Raw genomic sequence first — 19,532 nt, forward strand, 5'->3', positions numbered from 1 at the left:
CGGAGGGGAGTGCCCACAGCTCCGTGGGGAATGAGAGGTAGGGTGGGGATGCTGCTTTTACACCCGAAGGAGGGAGCCTGACGTCAGGGCAGTGGCTCCTGATTTACAAGCGCAGGGAGAACCAGGCTCAGACTGGTGCTGAGGTGGAGCTGACAGGAGCGTGGGCTGCGGAAGGCCGACAGGACGAGGCCCATTGTGGCTGCTTCGGAGCTGCCCGACCCCACAGGGAATACCAGGAAGGTTGGGGCCCCCTGAGGGATTCCACTTACTCCAGCATGCAGGGTCTCCCTGCCCACCCGGCTAGCTCCCTAGGCAGGGTCACGGCTGCAGCTCCTCTCTGTGCCCCTGCAGACGTACCGGGCAGATGCTGTGCCAACCTTAGGGAACAAACCACCACTTGTGTGGGGAGCCCAGAAGCGGGGGGTGGAACAGGGATCTGCAGGGATCCTTGCTCATCTCCCCCCCCCCCCACCCGCCAGCCGTGCTACCCCGCACAACCGAGCTGTGTCTCGCTTTCAGATTAGGGCCTCACCGGGATTAGAAAACCTGCCTCATAGTGACAGACGCTAGGAGTTCCCTCTATTTAGTTTAACAAGGAGAAGGTTCAGGTCGGGGTGACTTGATTACGGTCTATAAGTACCTACATGGGGAACAAACATTCATAAGGGGCTCAACAGTCTAGCAGAGAAAGGCCTAACACCATCCAATGGCTGGAAATTCAAGCTCGACATATTCGGACAGGAATTAAGGCGGCCATTTTGAATATTGGGGGTAAGTAACCATTGGAACCACTTACCACGGGCCGTGGTAGGTTCTCCGACACTGACGATGTGTAAAATCAAGATGGGATGTTTGTCTAAAAGATCTGCTCTGGGGATTATTTTGGGCAGGGCCGTAGCAACAAAGAACGTGGCCCCCTCCGAACGGTGGCCCCCTCCGAACATATGTCCGGGCGGGGCCCCTTACAATGCAGAAACTGGAATGCGGTATTTATTTTGCCACTTTTAGGGGCCCCCTTCCTTGCGGGGCCCCCTCCGGTCGGAGGGTATGGAGGGCGCTCGCTACGCCTCTGATTTTGGGGGCAGTTCTCTGGCCTTTGTTATGCAGGGGGCCAGACTAGGGGGCTGTGAAATCTATGAATGTCCAGCATCTGGTCCTGACGGGTTCCTGATGTCTGACTGGGGCTCCTCGGCACCCCAGTAAATAATAATAATAATAATAAACGGTGCCTAGCACGATGGCGCACTGATCTAGGGCTCTTGCAATGCGTGAGGTTGGGGTTTCACTAGCCGCTCGTGGGTTGCTCTCCTCTGGAAATTCCAGCCTTAACGGTAAGTGGAGGGGGGGCGAATGCAATTGGCATCGTAAATGTGGTTCATCAGCTGTGGTTAGTTAATTGGCTCCTTCTGCCCATGGTTTCTGGTAGGGAAGGCATGTGGGTCAGAGGAGAGAGACGCAGCCAAGCCATAATTAGCAGGTGGGCGATTTAGTCATGAAAGGTTTTGCGTCTCCCCAGCTCTGCTCGGCTTTGCTTCCTGCGAACCTGGATTTGCTATTCATTTAATGGCACAATTCCTGTAACAGGCGTTATTTTAACCAGGTTTTAGCATAAGCGTGAGAGAATTTGTCGAGATCGCTGCATATGCAGCAAAAAGCAATAGGTCTGTCCGTATGCTGCCGATTCTGTCGATGGCCTGGGCTTACCTCCGCACACATCCCCACCTGCTATCTCCAGCACAAGCCAGAGCTCCATTTTAATGCAAACTGCAGCTAAGGAAAGCTAGCACCTCTCTGGCATGGCAGATGTTACAGCTCCAGATGAAACGTACAGCGCACATATGACACTTCCATGGTGCTTTGCATCCCAGAATTGCATTGTAGGTATAGCCACACAGCGCTGCTGAAATGCAGCCACCTCTGGGGTGGAGGGCAGGAGCTAGCCAGTGCACAGTGAGAGGGAGGGCAGCAGGAATTTTGATGACCATGAGGTCATCCTTGTGCAGTGGGATGATTTGTGGAGGAGCAAGGATGAAGCAGAGATCTGCCACTCCCAAGTACGCCAGCCACTGTTCCACCATGTAGCAAGGGCAGGTGCTGCTGTAGTGGATATGAAGCAGCCTGAGGGCGTTTGGAGGGGGGAAGGAGGGCTCAGTTTTCTTATCTCGGCTTTGCTTGGAGATGCCCACTGCACCAAAACCAGTTTGGCACTTGGGTAGGATTTAGCTCCAATCCGGCCAGGGTTGAGGAGTGAGTGACCCATGATGGCCGGAATGGAGCTGGTTGGGAATTTTTCATCCAATTGTTTCTTTGTTGAAAAAGGCCCATTTGTCAAAGCCGAATCTGTCGGTGGAAGGGGGCTGGGTTCAACAGAGCCCCTGGTGTGGAAGCATGTTGAGGAGAAAAATTTTGAAACGAAAACTTCCGGTTTCATTTGGAAATTTCAGCTAATGAGTCTAAAAAGAAGGTTCAAAAGCAAAATGGGTCCAAATCACAGAGAAACTTTTCAACTGACCCGAAACAAACATTTGGTCTTTTGCTTCGTGAATATTTTGATGTTTTGGTCCGATTCAAGACGGGCAAATATTTCAAACCCTTGAAAATCTTCCCGGGACAGGAAAACCTGTTTCCCTCCAGCGCTAGGCTAGTCTGGACCAGCTTTTTCCTAGACCCTTCATCAGCACAGGTGGGGAAACCCACCTAGACAGCCAGATGCCACCTAGCCTGGTGTGATCTCTTAGCAGACTCTACCCTTTTCTCTTGTTCTCCTGCCACAGCTCCAGCAACATTCCTCCACAGCTGCAAGCCCTGTTTGCAAGAGAGCTTTGCGAGGGGAGCGTGGCATTTAGCAGATAATTGCTCCTCAGTGCCAGGGCCTGGGCTAATTAACCAGGCAGTTTATTACTGATAAGCAAAGGTGGTGGTGGCGAATCCATCTCTCCTGCAGCAGGTCACCTTCCGAAAAGCAGAGACATAAATGGGCGGCTTTTCCCTTTCCACAGGCAGGGGAGAGGAGCTGGTAAATCATTAACCCCCCTCCAAACCAGGCACAAAGGTGGTGTCGGCATCAGAGGCAGGCGCCCGCTTTGATTCGCTGGGGTGTGTGGACTTGGGGAGTGGAACGCTTTGCTTGCAGCACCAAATCGTCTTGTTCTGATCAGCCGTTCAGGTGGGTTCGGCTTTTTTCCCTGTGTTTCCCTTGAAGGCGACTTGCTTTCTCAAACTGGGAGGAAAGACAGCGGGAGGTGGCAGGGCATTCCCAGAGGGAGGGGAGATGGGCAGAGCTGGGCCGGGGGGGGGGGGCAACACTGTTCTCTGGTCTCCAGGTTGGGAGCTCCCCGTGTTGAGAACTGTGCCCATCAGGTCCGACAGAGCAATCAGTCCTCGCGCCACAGAAGTTCCAGGTGGAAAAGGCCTATTAGACCGGCTAGGCCCTCTCCTGGACAATGCACGACCTTTGCACATTTCCTGCGGCTAGTGCATTATCCCTGCCTAGTGCGAGGTGTCCCAAGAGATGAGACCTCTGCTGCTCTCCTTGGGAGAACAGTGTCTATCACACTGCAGGATGTTTTCCCTGGCATTCCCTCCCACTTACTCTGTGGGAGGAGGAGCCTTTCCCAGCCTGCTCTACACACCCAACCCACGCTCTGGGCTGAGTCCAACCTTGCCCATTAAAGACTGGCTCAAATCAATGAGCTGACAGAAAGTTCAGCTCATCCTTCTCCCCAGGCTGGGCTGCTTCCAGGAATCCTCCCTCAGGACTGCTCAGCCCACACCCTAGATCTGCTCTCCTCACCTCCCTTATATCCAGGTGGGGTAACAAAGCACCTGTCTCAGTGAATCAGCAAAGCCACTTAACCCTTTCCCAGCAAGCTCGGCATCAGCCGGCAGGGTTGGGTGTCCTATTGGGATCCAGGATGTGGGCAGGCGAAGCCCGCCCACTGCTAAAGGATCCCCCCCAGCCTAAGGGGGGGGGTCCACAGGGCCTGGAGACCAAAAAATTACGGGGGACAACTAATAAAAGAACAGGGACAGGAGTGAGGTCAAAGGGTCAAAAGAAGGGAAACCAGACGGGGACACCGAGCAGAGAACCCCGGACAGCGCCCACTGCTCCTCGAAGGCGTCAAGGGAGCCAGTGGACGGGTTGGGTGTTACAGGCAGATACATGGCCCTGTAGAATTCTAAATAGCCCCTCTTCCTCCTTGGTGCTAGTGTCCCCCTTCCCCCCCGCTGTGCTTTCCACTCCTATCAAAACCTGCTTACTGGGCTCCTTCAATCTCCTCTCCTAAATCAGCCCCTCTATGGCCCAGGCTGACAGTGGGCTCTTTGTCCCCCTCTAGAAAGAGCTTGATGAGGCTGATGACGGAGGGTATGTGTCTACACTGCAGTCAGAGGTGTGACTGCCGCACGTGTAGACACACCTGAGCCAGTTATGGTTTAGTTTGCTCCAATAACAACAGCAGCGAAGCCCCTGGCAGCATGAACCGGCCACCCAAGTATGTACCCAGGGTCGCAGGCGGGCTTGTACAGCCTGTGCTGCTGCAATTTCACTCCTATTGTTCCAGAGCGAGCTAGACGGAAGCGGGCTCGGGTATGTCTACATGTGCTGCAGCCACACCTCTGACTGCAATGTAGACATGTCCTTAGAAGCGTAGGGTTGCTGCTCCAGAGGTTACCCATTTGATCCCTGTAGGTAACCCAGCCGTGGCAATCACTGTACCTCCAAGGTCCTGAATTACATTTGCAGCAGCTGCTTTCCATCGCCCCTCTTGGGTCTTTCTCCCAATCTCTGCACCCTTCTAGATCTAGGGGGACATTTTCCAAAGTGCCTAGAGACGTAGGCGCCTAAATCCCATTGGCTTTCAGTGAGCCTCACAGTGGTTTGTGTGGAAGGAGAATCCTTGCAGAGCAGCCCTCACCTGACATGCAAAATCTCCTTACAGGACAGAGGCGAAGTGCGATGGCTTCTTTCCAGTTGTGTCGCCCTTTGAGCTCAGAAACACTTGAATTCAAATGGGCCTTTCTGATCCCACTGCTCCCTGAATACTGACGCTCTTGAAGATGGCAGGAGCCCAGTAGCAAAGCTCTGTACATTTATCTCCTCATTTTTCCTATGCCGGGTTGTTAAATATGCCCTTCACCCATCCCAGTGTATTGATTTGAAAGTAGCGAGAGTTAATAAAACTGCCTGCAGGAGGTAAGAGGGAAGGGAGCTCAGGCCCCCCCGGAGCTGGAAGAAGCTGCTTCGTTCATCGAAAGAGGCACCTGCCTTGGTTGCAGTTAAGAAAATTGTAAACTTTTCTCTCTAAAGCAGCCTCATCAGTGTCAAATAAGCTTAAATTGGGATTCTGCGATGTTGCTGCCTCTGCTGTTTCTCTGAATGAGCCTTCTACATTCGCTGATTGCGTTCCCATCTCGGGGCTGAGATGCAGAGCTGACCTCTGTTAGAGTTAAGTCTAGTCTCTTCACCAAATTCCCACTCAGGTGATGATGTTCTGCTGACTCAGACCTCCCCTGTGGACTCCCCTTCCCTTCTGGTCCTAAGTTGACAAGTGATATTAAACAACTGCTCCCTGCCGCCCCAGAGGTGGCTGCATTGCAGTGGCTGGTGAAATGAGCTCTGCACAAAGGGTGTTAAATCTTTAAAGTGCCTGGGGATCCTTTGCGTGGGACGCTGATGTTTGCTATGGACGTTATGGACTGCCGGGAGATGGGACTGGATGACCATCGTTGCAGATGACGGAGTTCATTAGTAGCCGGGACTGCTGACTGGCTTCTCAGTGCCCCCAAGGAGAGCACTCCTGCGAGCAAGCAATGAGCAGGAAATAGTAAAAAACATTTTTACCCTCATCCTCCCTTTCCTGGGGCTGAAGGCAACAGAAGCAGTGTGACTCTGCTGTGAAGGAAAGGGGAGACCATGCAAGGGTTCTGTTCCCCTGCGTTTCCCCACACTGGGACTGGTAAGCTCCCTCTGCCCCGGCGTGATTTGGGACCTGTGCATCCACGGATCTGCTGGCCAAACTCTGGAGGCCACAACAGCAAGACGCTGGCTCTGGAGCATTGGAAAATGACTCGGAGTCTGTGGAGTCCGCCGCTGTCTGGTTCAAGCTCATTAAGTCAGACCTGGTCCTGGGAGCATGTTTTGGTTGTTTTAGATGCTAATAATAAGTGGAGATATCCTACCTCCTAGAACTGGAAGGGACTCCAAAGGGTCATTAAGTCCAGCCCCCTGCCTTCGCTAGCAGGACCAAGTACTGATTTTGCCCCAGATCCCTAAGTGGCCCCCTTAAGGATTGAACTCACAACCCTGGGTTTAGCAGGCCAGTGCTCAAACCACTGAGCTATCCCTCCCCTGGTTAATGCTGTGTTACAGCAGGACAGGGGCTGGCTTGGGATCTCCAACAGGCCCCCGGCTCATGTCCCATCTACAAGAGACCCTTTGCAAGCTGGGGAGAGGGGGGACACAGCAAGGCCAGCTGGGATTGGAAACTTACCCGCATCAGAGAGCAGGTGAAATCATAACTCGTGTCATCCCCGTCTCGTCTCAGAGAAATGTATCTAGTTTGGATCGAAACGTATGAGGAAAGTGACTGTAAATTAAGGCCCCTTGTGGCTGGGTGTCTCTACCCTGTGAACCATCGCAGTTCTACCTGTTGCCTTTAATGCTCACCGGCTCTGTCTCCCGTTATCCCCGCAGAGGTGATACAGAGAGCGAGCTGGATTCTGCTCCGGTTTGTGCATCGTCAGCAGCGTTGTCAGCTGAGCTGCCGTTGGCAGGATGGTTTTGCTGGGGAATGACCCCGGGCAGGCTCAGCGGCTCATCATTTAACTGGATCTGGCACGAAAGAAGCTAAATACAGAGCCCCCAACATGGTGCTGTCCCGAGCCAGGGCTGCACTCTGCAGTTTGTTTTTTCCCTGGGACAGAGATGGCTAGAATAAGGAAGCCAGGATTACCCCTATTACTACAAATGCTGCTGAGCATCTACCAAGAACCTTCCCCAGCCCTCTTAGGCCTGGCTTTCTGCTACAGATTTAAAGAAACAGCATCCAGTGTGGCACAATTACCCAGAGGCTAGCATGGCCTAGTGGCTAGAATGGCTAGCTGTGATATTCCTAAGGGCTCGGGAGATGTGTTCTAGTCCTTGCTCTTTCACTGGCCTGCTGGGTGAGCTTAGGTCTCAGTTTTCCCTTCTGTGAAATGGGGGTAATGAGACTGACCTCCTTTGTAAAGTGCTCTGAGATCTGCTGATAAAAAGTGCTCTGTGAGAGGTGGGTGTTTTGCTGATGGGAAGCTGTGGATGGCCCTTGCCTCCCCCCACGAGGGTGGCTGTCAGTCTCCAGGCAGGCAGGCAGGAGGTCCGCGAGGGAGAAGGTGGGCTGGAGCCGGCGAGTGATTAAGATGGATGAGTCATGCTTCAATTATCGATCTGCAGGTTGGCAGAGAAATAGATATTAAAAAGCAAACCCCTCGAGCGAGAGAGACGGAGCCGCGCCAGGGGTTCATCGAACAGTTGGACGGGCCCACACGCCTCTTCTAGACCTTTGCAGCCGTGAGATGGGTTATTATTTTTAGACGTGATTCAGCCAGCGAGTGCCTTGGGTTTTCCACGTGCCCCAGTAAATTAAACTACCCCGGATCGCTCGAGATGATTTACTTGGCACAGGTTCCTTAGCTCCCAGGAAAAATTCAACTTTGAAATGAAGCCCCTTGTTGAAACTACAGTGACCGAGGCAGGGATGAGCCTGACAATAGCACACCAACCGTCTCCAGCTCGGAAGGTGTGGCCTTGCAGCTCACTCCTTCTCTGTCTTCCCAGGACAGATACGGGGGTGAGTCATGGGAGGAGAATCGGACCCAGGCAGCAATTCCAAACCAGCCGTTTGGCTGAGCCCTGCCGTGAAGTGACTCGCTGCTGTGAGGGGACAGAGTGATTTCCTATCTGTGGCCTTTAGCACAGGTGTTTTGGGGATGCGTCGGCGAGTCTGTCCTCACTGTGATGGTCCGAGAGAAACCCAGCCCTGTGCAGAGGGGCCGGCATGAAGCCAGTGCAGTCCCACTGAAGCCTATTCGCCTGGGGTTTAAATGGGCCATGTCGGCTCTCTGCATGGGGGTGAATTTCACCCATGGTGATGACCAGGAAGTCCTAGGAGGTTGGAGATTTGGTATATCATTATCCCCCTTTTACAGGTGGGGAAACTGAGGCACGGAGCAGTTTAAGGCCAGGATTTTCAAAGGACTCAGTGACCAAAATTGGGGCAGATTTCCCAAAGCAGCTCAGCGCAGTTAGGCGGGTGTTGAGGGCTGGGCGCTGATGAAAATCACCCCTTACTTAGGTGTCTAAAGGGCAGCTGAGCTCTTTGGAAACCTTGTACCCACACGACTTGTGCAAGGTCACAGAGAGTCAGAGGCAGAGGTGAGAAGACACAGCTATCTTGTGCTTTAATCATGAGGCCGGGCTTCCTTTGTTAGCTGTGATATTCCTAATGGCGTCCCCTTTTATCTGAGCATGCAGCCAGGATACTTCCGCCTCTCATGTCAGCAGTGCCGGAGAAGATGCTGCAAGGGGAGCTGAGCTGCCGGATCAGCTGAAGCTGCGTGAGTTGGAAGGGAATCCAGGCGTAACCGATGGTCCCATGGGGAACAGACACGAGGAGGGAGAAGGTGCTGGGATGTATCACTTTCCTGACTGTAACCACCCTTCAAACAGCCCCTCGCTGGGTCACTGCTGCACACGGCGTCACTGCCCTCCGAAGTGTTAGTGCTTGGCGTGGGCACGTGGGCAATCACAGCGCACAGCTCTTCACTGGCCCTTTTCATACATAGATCTCAAAGTGCTTTAGCAAAGAGAACCAGCAGCATTCTCACCATTATACAGATGGGGAAACTGAGGCACGGGGCAGTGGGGTGACTGGCCCAAGGTCACCGTACAGAAGTGGCAGAACCACGATAAAATGGCTGGTCTTCTGGGCTGGTGCCCTGCGGTCACTGGTCTCCTGAACCCTAGCCCAGGGCCCCGTGCATTGATCCAGGCTGCCAGCCAAGGATACACTGTCCTAGGCAGAGGCCACCGGCCCTGCCTTTATTGCTCTTTCAATAGCGCCTAGAGGCTCCAAGCTCAGGGCCACGTTGTGCTAGGTACTTACACACGCACACGAAAAGAGACAGCCCCTGCTCCCAAGAGCTGACAGTCCAATGGGGGGAGAGGGGGAAACAGAGGCACAGGGAGGCGAAGTGACTTGCCCAAGGCCACACAAAGGGCTGGGGGAGGAGCCAGGAACAGCTCCCAGGTCTCTTAACTCCCAGTCCAGTAGCTCCATGTCCGTGCTGCCGCTGGAAAGAGAGCATCTTCTCCGCAGAGCTCCGGGCTAGTCGGTGGCCCGGCCCCAGCACTGGCTGGTCCCTGGACGGGGCTTGTGCCTATGCAGCTCTAAGCAGTTAAGTGGAACCCTCCTGCCGGGCTGGCCTGGTGCTATGATTTTCTGAGAGGGTTTGTGGCCAGTGATGGATCTGTCCCCCCCCCCCCCCCATACAAACAAACAAGCCCAATTTGCAAAAGTGGCAGGGCTGCCTCTGTGCACTGAGTGGTATTTGGGGGTCAAGTGGGGAAGGGGGGAGGGAACAGAACAGAAACTGGATAAAGCACCTTGCGTCTGACGGCAGCACAAAGCAGTGCAGAGGACATGGCGTGCCTCGGCAGGGCTGGGGATTTTCCTGGTGCGTTTGCAGGTGTGAATGACACCCGTATGTTTAGCTGTGTGACGTGGAGGCCAGGTGAACAGGAGCAAAGGACTGCTCTCCTCCTCCGGGCTCAGTCAAAACACTCGTGTGTGTGGCATGCACACCTACGTGCCCACCCGGGTGTGTTTGTGTGTCTGATTGTGTCCAGGGCTTTAACACGCTGCAGAGCTGTTTCACCCCAGTGAGTCCCGTGGGATTATTCACATGTGTCAGGGTACTCGCATATGTGAGTCTTTGCAGGATTGGGACCTAAATCTGTTCCTTGGTAACTGTCCCCACGGAGCAGTTCTGTCCATGTAATGCATCTCCCTCGCGCCCATCACCCCTCCATCTGAGCTGCTGTGTTACTCACCAGACAGCCGAGAAAGTGGAATCCACTCGAGCAACAAATATTGGAAAAACTTCTGTTTGGGGCTTAGCCCCAACCCTCCAGCCCTCCCACGCCAGGAGACCCCAAGAGGCAGATTTCCAAAGAGCTCAGACCCAGATGCCCAAGTGCTCGGCATTCACAGCTGAGCCCCACGGCCAAGGTGCACTCAGTGGGCGGAGCAGCTCTTCCTGACATGCTGACATGCAGGAGAGCCAAAGGCTGGGGAGACTCCGGTTGGCCAAGTCACCAGGTGTAAAAGCCGGTGTGGGGCTGTCTGCAAAAGACGTGCACCCACCCGCACACTGGGGGTGTGTGTGTAGTTTGGTTGTCTCTAAACGCACACTCAAAAGCAAGCTCCCTCGTACCCCCCCATTTGTAAATAACTATCTCTGCACAGACCCACTCACCACAAACACACAATTGCTGCATTCACCCACCCTCACAAATATCCGTTCCCCGACACCCCCACACACTGCCTCCACCACTGTCCTTTTCACAGCCGTGCGCAGTCCGTTAAGAATGCCCACAACACAATCCCCCCTCCACCCCCACACCAGACAAAGCAAGGCACAGCCGTAATGTTACCTGCCTTTTTTTATCTGTTTAATTAGCTAATTTTCCACCCCATTTATCATCAGAGCCTCGGCTCCACAAACGAATCGCAGATTGCACTGACAGCCTGGCGCAAAAAAACCACAGAGCGTTTGGAAAACCATTTTCCTCCATAAAAGGGACCGGGGAGGATGTCAGCCCACAGTGACTTTGGCATCAGTGCCCACAAATGAGCCAATCTGCCCCACTCCTTGGAGACGGCTTCTTAGCCCTCCACAGGGCTGATTCAGTCAACGCCTTGCTGATGCCTGAGTTTGACCTAGAGACTGGATGCTGTTTGCTGTCTCCTGCCTCCCCTTTTTATCGGGAAGGGGTAGGGATTTGCTCTCTTGGTATTCGCCCTTTTTCTTGCTCCTAGTTATCTTGGCTTCCTCGGATCTGCATCTAATGAATACCAGTCATAGCCACACCAGGGTTTGTTTCCTTTCAAGCTCTCTCTGTCACAATGTTGGCGTGTATCATCTCCCTGAGGCCTCTTCCAGCCCACCCTCTTCGCCTTCCCTTTGATCCAGAGGCATATTTCTTCGCTAAGTATTATCAGAATGTATTTCCCGCATCTTCCCCCCACCACTCCCACACCTAGACACTGCATTGGGTGTGTGCGGGTCAGTGGACTGCATGGGAGGAAGTGGTTACGCTGCAGCGTCTATAACAAACCCTGCCCGAAGTCTCTGCGTTCTTGGCCATGAAGTTTCAAACAAATGCCCCATCTGAGAACTATTATTGAAACCTGATGCCCTGAGCATGGGAAAACCGCTGTGCCCACGTGGAACTCAGCGACTCCACAGGAGCCCCAGGAGGGCACAGGGGTCTGCCCACGTGCTGTGCTTTGGGATCTTGGGCCCTCCTGGCCGGCTAGGCCATAGACGGGGCTCCAGCTAAAAACCTGGAGAGGATCAGCCTTGAGCTCAGGGAATGTGTCAGTCTGACTCTTTATCTGAGCGAGCATCTGGCCCATTGTGTAAGGGGGACTTTCCCCAGCTCCTCCAGGCGCATACACGTGGCATGTTAGCAACAGAGCACTGCGGCGTCCAGGGCGCTGCTCACGTGGGGCCTTGGCGGGAGTGCAGAGCTCCTTGGAGGTAGGCTGCAGTAATCTGACCCAGGGAAGCAGGCACTAGATGAGACGCTGGGTAAGGCGAGTTCTCTTCCAGGTTTTGCCCCTGACCTGCTGTGTGACCTTAACAGGTGTCTAGTTTCCTCTCAGTCTGACCCAGATAGACTGTAAGTACTGGGGACAGGGAGAGTCCGTTGCTATGGGTATATGCACCACTTGGCAGGCTGGGCTGAGCTGGGCCCTCTGCGGGCTGTTGTAATACAGTAAACCAACGATATGAGTGTAGTATTTACCGACTGATTGCCATCCATATACTTATGTCTACGCCCGCCCCATGGAAGTGAGTCCCCGTAGGCCTTCTCACACCAGAGTAGAGATGGAGGGGCCCCACCGAAAGCTCCCATCCCCGCCAGGGCAGGATATACCTCCCGGGTACGGCGCGTAGCCCCTAACACTTGATCTTAGCCCAACCTGAACGTGCCAGTTTCCTGCATTTTGCCGGCTGTCTGCACCAAAGGATGGGAATTCCCACCCCCAGCCCGCCTGCCCGGGTCTGCCCACAAGACCCGAGGTGGGGATACAAACCGGAAGGTGGTGGTGGTGGGGTGTTTGCTAAAGCTGCCGGGCCTGGGGCTGTTAGACGGATTGTGGTTACACAGCAGAGTGGCTGGATTCTCTAGGGCAGCGGTTTTCAGCCTGTGGCCCCCGCGGGGGCTGCCGACTCTGTCTAAAGAATCGGAAGCATCAGAAGAAGTGGGTTTTGTTTAGTTTTTTTTACCCACGAAAGCTTATGCCCAAATAAATCGGTTAGTCTTTAAGGTGCCACCGGACGCCTCGTTGTTTTTGTGGCTACAGGCGAACAGGGCGACCCCCTGATACTAGACTCTGTCCAAGATTCCCCAAGGGATCCGCATCTCCATTCGAAACCTTTTAGGGGTCCGCAAGTGGGAAAAAAAACCCCACCGGGCTAGGGCTGGCAAAGCCCAGGTGCAGCTCCGGCTGCCTTTGCGTTTTTCCTCCAGCAGAAGGCACTCTCTGCCTTTCCTATCCGGCCCCTTTCCCTCGCTCCAGCCTGACGTCAGCTGGGCGCTGGGCTGGAGGTTTCAGTCCCGCTCTGCCTGCTGCTAGTTCGGCTGGAATTGAGGAATGAGGAGCCTCGCCCGGCCGCTTCCCTCCGCCTGCCTGAGAGCCCGGGAGCCAGCGGGGGCCGGGGCCGGGGCCGGACTGTCCCCGGGTAGCTAATGCACCATGCACCGCGCTCGGGCTTTGATCTTCGTTTTAACCTTCCAGATCTGCTCTCTGGAGACCGAGTCGCCGACAGGTCAGAATTCAGCCCCGTCCCTTGCCCGGGCTGCGCCCCCCCTGCCCTGCCCTGCCCGGGGTCTCTCCCTAGGGGAGCTGCCTTTCCCTTTTCTCTTTCCTGCACAACTTGTTTATCTCCCCCCCCCCGGTTCCTGCGAACTTGTGCCGGGAAAGGAGCCGGAGGGAAGCGGGGGATGGAAATTGACTTGTTTGCCTTGCAATTGACCAGCGGGCTTGGGCTGGGCGTGGGGCTCAGAGAAGTTTGGTGTTGCAGCCCGCGGGGCTGCTGAAATATTAACCCGCCGAGTAATGATGCGGAGGAGAAACTCAAGGGAGCGGGTTTTAACTTCTCGTCCTCCCCCTGGCGAGCCCCGCTTTTCAGACAGCGGGAGTTCCCCGGGCATGGCTGGCGGGTCAGGGCGCTGGCAGGTCTCGGAGAGCTGCTTGCTTGCCTTTTTTATTTTTTAAAGGAAGAGAAACCCCAAAGCCTGGCTCCCCTCCTGTCTGGGCGGGTAGCTTTTGTGGTGTGGTTATTTATGATGGAGCCGGGCAGCTGCAGGTTTGTGCGGAGCTTGCAAGGGAATGCTCCGGTGCTCCCCGGCCAACTTGCAAATCCAGACGCAAAAGTGTTTCGCGTGAGAAGTGGGTTTTCTCCCCTCCCTTCCCTCCCTCTGTTTTTAATTATTTACCTTCCCAGCGCCCCCCAGGATCTGCCTTTGCCCGACCGACTCATAGCGCTGGTGTGAGGGCTGCGTGGGGGGAAAGTTTTCTGGAGTCTTTATTGCGGGGATTTCAGCCGCTCTCGGGAGCTGGGGGCAGGGGGTTCCCGCTGGCTGTATCCTAGCGGGAGAGTCGGGAGCTTGGCTGCTTACAAACGCCAGACTGCAGTTCCCAGCAGCAGGATCACTAGCCGGGCAACTTCCCCCCTTCCTGAGCCTCCATCGCTGTTGGCCGCGAGAGACACAAAATGCCAGACTTCTTTTTTTGTTTGTTAAGTAACCTTGATCAGGAAGAAAGAGTTGAACTTTGAACCCCGGCTCTGAGCGCAGAGCCACCTCTGAGTTGGGAAGATCAAGTCTGCAAACTTATGTGGCGATGGCAGGGTTTGTGTTTGCAGCATGCACTCTGCTGAGCTCTGAGCAGCTTGCCTGTGTTTTCCTAGACATGCTCAACAAAGATCCAGGTCCTCTCCTCACTCCCCTCACTAGCAGGAAGAAACTGGAAAAAATGAAAGGCCTTTAGCAAAGAAAAGGCACTGAGTGACGGTGTTTGATTACTGCGCTCTTCTTTTAAATTGCTCATCACAGCCACTGGGCTGTCAAAATTAACACTCAGTTCTCCACCCTGATTTATATTAATAATAATAATCAAATGCTCATCCTGCAAAACAAGTTAATTTACGCTGTTTATTTGAGGTGCTACATTTTTACCGCCGTTTCTCCTGCTGGAAAACTACCCCGAGGTTTTGAGTTGAGGATCCAGTGCGGTTGTGAAGGTGGGACAGAGGGATAAACTGGTTGCAGCCGGAAAGCAATTTTCTCTGGGATAGGAGAGTCTCCCCACGTCTTTCTTTCATTGTTGCATTTATTTAGGAGATTTATAAACCCCTCCCTTATCCATACCTGAGCTGGCCGGTTTCCTTTGTGTGACTCATGTACAGCCTTCGCTATTTGGGGAACCCTGCTAGCTTTTGCTAATGAAGAGATAAGGCTGGTGTGTGCAGCCTGCTAGAGGCCAAATGCAGGCGTGATAATGCATGTTTGCACATATAATTGTTCTCAGGGCATCAAGCGATGAGGGGGAAACAAAGTCTCTTAGACCCTGGCTGCATTTCATTACCCATTGCAACAGGGCGACAGTTATTCCATTTGGAAGGCAGAGCTCTGAAATGTTGTTGAGGATGCCAGCTGTATCCTGATCTCCAGCTGTGTCAGTCGAACGAAAGAGCAGGCAAGGTTTTCAATAGAGGTGTGCATTTTGCAGGCAGGTTTATTCTAGAGCAAGCGAATGATCCTCAACTTTACCTCTGATCCCTGTTAGCTGCAAGGCGAGGTTTGAGGCTGGGGGTCTTACAGGATTTCTGAGTCTCTCTGCTCTGCTCGTGCCCGATCTCTTTTTACATCCCCGCCGTTAAGGTGCATGTAGGGGGCTGTGGCAGTGCTTGCATAACAAACCTTATTTCTCAGGCAGTTAATAAATGTGCTGTTAAAAGAAGGAAGAGATTCTCAGGGCTGAAGCTTCTTGGACAAAGACTCAGCCCAGAGGCAGGCTGTTTAGAAGCGATGAGTTCAATGGAAGTGGGTGTATATACAGTGCGCACACACACGCATTGTCTTTTATTGTCTCCCAATTTTGGATGTTTCTGTAACCCCTGAGGATCCTTGTTTTTCCATCTGAGATTTTGCTGACCCTTAGTTCACATCCTGTGGCTTCAGACACATCTGGCTGGTTTTGGTCACCCTCTGACCTTATGTGTGTGTACTTTTTCCCCGGTCAAAACGGTGGGTTTATTAACGCCGTTCCTGTGCACTATTTTGAGGGACCGTTGGGCTAGGGTTGGAAGAGGGAATGATGTGAGGTGGGTTTTGGAACAGACAGGATCTCTTGCCCGTTGCAGATCCTTCTGGGAAAGACAGTGGGTGTTTGTTTGTTTGTTTGTTTGTCAATAGATAAGGAAATTAAATACAAAAAACTCAGTGACCCCCCCCCCATATTCTGCTGAGTCATAGAAATTCGATGGAGAGGACCATTCAGCCCCATGCCTGGCCAGTGCAAGTTTGCTTCTTATTGTGTGTTCATCCTGTCTTGTTTTAAACGTCCCTAGATTGGGACTCCCACCACTCTCCTTCGAGGTCAGTCCACAATGTAGGAGGAGTTGCTGTCAGGATGTTTTCCTTTTCTTATGTTTAAATTCTCCCTTTCTTAATTCATCCCAGTGCTCTTGCCTCTACACCCTGTGAACTACCCGAAATAATCCCTCTCCTCCTTGTGTTTACACCCTTCAGATAGCTGTCGGTTTGTTATAACATCCCTCCAAACCCAACCCACGGGTGGTACTTTAGAGGGGATGTACTGGCTACGTGTGGCAGCAACGCAGGGACATTGGGTAGGTAGGGGATGCAGCACTCAACAGGTTAAAGAACGTGTAGGTGGCACCGAAATGCACAAAATCGGGGGAAGCTGAGGCGGGTGCTCTATCGGCAGCCCACAGCATTGGGCTGATGGCAGCGGAGTTGCTGGATGCGAACACCCGCTCGGAATGCAGTGATGGTTAAAATGCTGCAGTGATCCCATTGTCAGCGGGAGTGTTTTGGGTGGTTACTGTGAAAGACCTGTGTGTGTTTATACAAGGGCTGGCTCCGTTTGCATCCAAGTTCCAGCTGCGTGTATTGCTCTGAGTATCTTGGCCATTACCATTACCAGTCCTTCCTCTTTTCCCACAGCACAACCAGGAAATATAACTTTAGTTGAATCACAGGGCTGTTTTTTTAACCTAAAAGGGGGCAGGGGGAAGGCTTGCCAAATTCTAATCGTTCTCAGAGCAAATGGATTGGAGCATAAACATGCCAGCTGATGGGATTTTAGCAGGGAGGGGGGCTCCAGCCCGAGAAAAGCTTGTGCTGCACAATTTGGATCTCGTGTGTGTTTGGCTTTTTAGGGCTCTGCTTCGGCCCTGTACAGAGAAGCCCGAAGTCATCCAGATCCTGCAACCATTGCCACATTAAGCTCCTCAGGGGGCCACCCTCTTGGACCTAATGGCAGGTTCGGGGCCTGGATTTGGATCTGGGATCGGGTTAGGATTTGGATCCACCCTTGCTCCCTGTCGTGTTCGAGGGGGTTAGGAATAGGGCTTGTAGTTGAGGCTCATCCCTGCAGAACAGAATGGTCAGATGCGTCCTTGCAATGTAACCTGGGCACTGATTTGTCAGTTTTCTCTCTCCTTTCCCTGCTGTGTGTCTTCCTGGAGGCCTAAGCCGGGAGGGGAGTGGCCTCCGGGCAATCTGAGCAGGTTCCTATGCCTCCCGCAGGCTTCGGAACAAAAACTCTCTCCTAAAGGACTCTGCTGTTACATTTTTATATACAATTTGCTTGATAGTTTGTCTTTATTGGGATCTAATTAGAAAGAGTTTTACCAAAGAAGCATTTCCCCCTCCCCTTGGGCCACATTAAAATCAAGAAAAGCTGCTGTCTTGGAAATATGTTATTGGCCCCTGTTGGCATGGGAGCGTAAACTCAACCTGCGAGGAAAGTGACCTACCCAAGGAGGGATAAACAAAACAGGAGAGTTGGGGGGGGGGGAGGGGGGAGGGGGAATTTCACAACAGTTCAGACACGGCTTTGGCTTTCTTGGGAAACGTTTGTGGGCGTGGAGCGCCGGTTTGGCTTGAACATTAATAGGGTCAGTGAACTTTTCCAGACGTCGCCAGAACGGTGGGTGCTGTAATTAGGAGGCCCGGAGAGATTTCATGTATTAATAATGAACTTCCTAAACGGAGACTCGACGTGGCTTTCTGCACAGCCCTGTTTTACGAGGATTATTTTTAAGGCCGTTAGTCAAGTGAGCACAGAATGCCAAGGTTCCTGGACGGGAGGAGCTGAAGCTGCTAGTCCGGTGGCAGCTCTGTGGCTTTTTCCACAAGACAGGAGCCCTCCTGCTCCCCCCACCTTGCCAGGGATCAGAGCTCCACAAAGCATCTGAAGGTGGCTGGAGAAATTCCAAGCCCAGTAATTTGCTGCTCCTGGATTGTAATTGAAATCTAACTCTTAATTAGTGAGCAATCAGAGTTTTTCAGAGGCTCTCCAGAGTTTATAGGCACGGTGGGCCTGATCCACAGCCCGTTGCCATTAAAGGAAAGGCTTGTATTGATTCTGAATGGGCTCCGTGTCGGGTCCTGATGCCAGAGGCATCGTGGCCTAATGGTTTAATAAAGCAGCAGTGGGAGTCCAAAGAGCTTGGACTGTCTCTTGGGGTGACAGAATGTCACTTTGGCCCAGATCCTTAAAGGTATTTAGGCACCTAAGTCCCAATAGGAGTATCAAAATACCTTTGAGGATCTGGACCTGTACCACTCTGTGCCTCAGTTTCCCCATCTTTAAGTCTGGGATCTTCACCCATATCCCACGGGCGCTGTGAGCTCAGTTAACTAATGTTTGCAAAACACTTTGAAGGGAGTTGATGGGGCTATAGAAGAGCAAAATATTGCGTTGTCTTGCTGTATGGCTGGCTGAGGCAGGTTTTGATTTACCCTAATTTTACAGATGCGGAAACTGAGGCACAGAGGGGAATGCCCAGATACACAAAGAAATTTTGGCACCTAGGTCCCATTGATTCCCATGGGAGTTAGGTGCATAAATACCTTTGGGAATCTGGGCTGAAGTGACTTGCTCAAGGCCTCACAAAGTGAGTCGGTGGTAGAGGTGGGAATGGGACTCAGGCATCCTGGCCCGGAGCTATTAGACCACTCTGCCAAACAGCCAACACCCTATCTGACGTGCCGTGTTCGCCTTTAAAGGCAAAGGAACCTGCATGTGGTCCACACACTGGTTAATTGATTTCACCGGTGGCCACTGGCCATAAAATGATGACCTGTAATACTGGAGAGCATTACTGGGGATGATGGATCACTGAACCATGAAGTAGCTGGGACTCCCAGCAGCCGTCACCTTGCTCTCTAACAAATGATCATGGGGTGGAAAGGAACATGTCCAGCTTTTGCCGAGGCACCTGTTGCAAAGAGAGCCATGCTGTGGCTGAGAAGGGGGGAGGGAAATACCACTGTGGGCTCGTGATTGGGATAACTGGCCTGTTAATCATGGTGGGCATTCAGGGCTGCTCTCTGGCTTTCTGCCAGAATCCACTGGTGAGTGTGGGAGAGCTAGGGAGCTGCCTGCATGTACTGCTGCTCCGAGGGCTTGATTTTGAGAGGGGCTGAGCATTTCCCACTCACTGCAGGGCTGGGCACCTCCCAGGGTGATTATTAATTATTAGTAGCACCTAGAGGCCTTACATGAGGATCAGGACCACACTGCACTGGGCCCTGTACACACACACACACACACACACTCTGAGAGTCCCTTTCCTGAAGTGCTTACAATCTAAATAGGCGAGACAGACCAAGGAGGGAGAAACTGAGGCACAGAATGTTGAAGTGACTTGCCAAAGGTCACCCAGCAGGTCGGTGGCAGAGCTGGGCACAGACCCTGGGTCTTTTGATTCTCAGTGCGGTGCTCTACCCACTGGACCATGCTACCCCTCCCCCGCAAAGGCATGAAAGACTGGGTCTGTACTGCAGCGTCTGGGGGCAGGGAACAGCAAAGCCCAATTAATGCAACTGGATTGCCTTTCCTCTGTGCAGTGTCTCTTCCTCCCACTGTTTCAGGCACTGTTTCAGCGCTCCAGCGTGTGTACGCAGATTTATTTTGCCAGTTTACTAAACTCCAATAATCACATCT

The 19,532-nt window shown here is 53.0% G+C and overlaps 1 protein-coding gene across 2 annotated transcripts in view; it reads left to right on the forward strand.

The window, feature by feature from the left end:
• Positions 1 to 13,025: 13,025 nt before the first annotated feature.
• PTPRU (protein tyrosine phosphatase receptor type U) overlaps positions 13,026 to 19,532 on the forward strand; it is a 266,338-nt gene continuing 259,831 nt past the window's right edge. For both annotated transcript variants that reach the window (XM_065421874.1, XM_065421875.1), the window contains exon 1: positions 13,026 to 13,098. In XM_065421874.1, coding sequence (XP_065277946.1) covers positions 13,026 to 13,098 — 73 coding nt within the window. The remainder of the gene's footprint in view (positions 13,099 to 19,532) is intronic.

This window comes from Emys orbicularis, chromosome 23 (assembly GCF_028017835.1).
Source record: "Emys orbicularis isolate rEmyOrb1 chromosome 23, rEmyOrb1.hap1, whole genome shotgun sequence".
NCBI classification, from domain to species: domain Eukaryota; kingdom Metazoa; phylum Chordata; order Testudines; family Emydidae; genus Emys; species Emys orbicularis.